Source organism: Echinops telfairi, unplaced genomic scaffold (genome assembly GCF_000313985.2).
Source record: "Echinops telfairi isolate 266 unplaced genomic scaffold, ASM31398v2 ScPeMD7_7459;HRSCAF=8497, whole genome shotgun sequence".
Classification (NCBI taxonomy): domain Eukaryota; kingdom Metazoa; phylum Chordata; class Mammalia; order Afrosoricida; family Tenrecidae; genus Echinops; species Echinops telfairi.
The window spans coordinates 3,402,684-3,404,361 of record NW_022111359.1 but is presented as its reverse complement, the minus strand read 5'-3'; the positions used below and the strand labels follow the sequence as shown (position 1 = coordinate 3,404,361).

At 41.4% G+C, this 1,678-nt stretch overlaps 1 protein-coding gene across 1 annotated transcript in view; it reads right to left on the bottom strand.

Annotated features, from left to right (window-relative positions):
- Positions 1-6: 6 nt before the first annotated feature.
- LOC101663460 (zinc finger protein 709) overlaps positions 7-1,678 on the bottom strand; it is a 61,213-nt gene continuing 59,541 nt past the window's right edge. Inside the window, exon 4 of the mRNA XM_030888297.2 lies at positions 7-1,418. Within this exon, the coding sequence (XP_030744157.2) occupies positions 262-1,418 (1,157 nt within the window). The 3' untranslated portion in view covers positions 7-261. The remainder of the gene's footprint in view (positions 1,419-1,678) is intronic.

Below are 1,678 nucleotides of genomic sequence, written 5' to 3'. Positions count from 1 at the left end.
CAGAACATAGAGGGACATTATCTTAGATGCTTATATCAGGAACATAAACTAGAAACTAATACACAAAGAGATTACTATGAAGGATGAAGTGTTTACAATGGCAAAAACATATGTATAAAAGACGCCCTCCTTGTTCTGAATTCATGTGTAAGGTTAGGGAACAGCTAAATTGGAAGTTTTCCCATCATTTTTCCCTCAGAAGGACTCCCCTCAGCGTGTTTGCTTGTGTGCACAAGATTTTATAAATGGATGAAAGCGTGCCTACGTTTTCTCTAAGGGTTGCTCTCCAGTGTGTTTCTTCAGGTGTCCTTGAAGGGATTCGAGGCATTTGTAGGCTTTCCCACATTGCATACATTCATAGGGCTTTTCTTTACTATGTGATCGCTGATGTCTTTGAAAGCATGAGGGGAACATGAAGGCTTTCCCACACTGCTTACATTCATAGGGTTTCTTTCTGATATCATAGAGTTTTTCTCCAGTGTGTGTTCTCATATGTTCCCGGAGGGATGAGGGAAAACCAAAGGCTTTTCCACATGCCTGACATATATACGGCTTCTCTCCACTGTGCATTTTCACATGTACACGATAAGACTTAGAACAATTAAAAGTTTCACCACAGTGCTTACATTCATAAATTTTCTTGCTATTGTGGGTTCTCATATGTTCTCGAAGGGATGAGGGAAAACTGTAGGCTTTTCCACACTCCTTACACACATAGGGTGTCTCTCCACTGTGCATTCTGACATGTATTTCAAAGTATTTGGAACACTTGTAGGACTTCCCACACTGCTTACATTCATAGGGTTTCTCATCTGAGTGCGTTCTCATATGTGCTTGTAAGGAGGTGGGCCAATTGAATGCTTTCCCACATTGCTTACATTCAAAGGGCTTCTCACCAGTGTGCGTTCTCACATGGCTTTCCAAATAAGAGAGGACCATGAAGGCTTTCCCACATTCCTTACATTCATAGGGCTTCTCCCCACTGTGCATTTTCACATGCTTCCGAAAATATTTGGGGCAAATGAACACTTTGCCACACTGCTTACATTCATTGGGTTTCTCCCCACTGTGCATTTTCACATGTATTCTAAAATACTTTGGACAACTGAAAGTTTTGTCACATTGCTTACATTCGTAAGTTTTCTGTTCATTGTGTGTTTTCTCATGTCCGTGGAGGGAAGAATAACAGGTGAAGGCCTTTCCACACTGCTTACACTTATAGGGTTTCTCTCCAGTGTGCGTCCTCTCGTGCTCTTGCAGGGATGAGTAAAAACTGAAGGCTCTCCAACAGTACTTACATTCATAGGGCTTCTCGCCAGTGTGCATTCGCACATGTTCTCGGAAGTATGTGGGGCAACTGAAGGCCTTACCACACTCTTTACATTCATAGGGTTTCACACCACTGTGTCGTCTTAAATGTAGTTTCAGGGAAGAGAAATGCATAAAGGTTTTCCCACATACTTCACATGCAGGGATTTTCTGTCCTCTCTGATCACTCAACCGCTCCCTAAAGAGAGACAAATGAATGTTAGTATGACCACATTTGACATTTCTAGGGAATGGACATATTTTTTGCACTATCCACTATCTGCATTTTCAAGCCAGAACACTTGACTGAGGGTTGAGTTAAGCCATTTCTAACCATTATTTCCTACTAAATTACATTTTAGAAACTCAA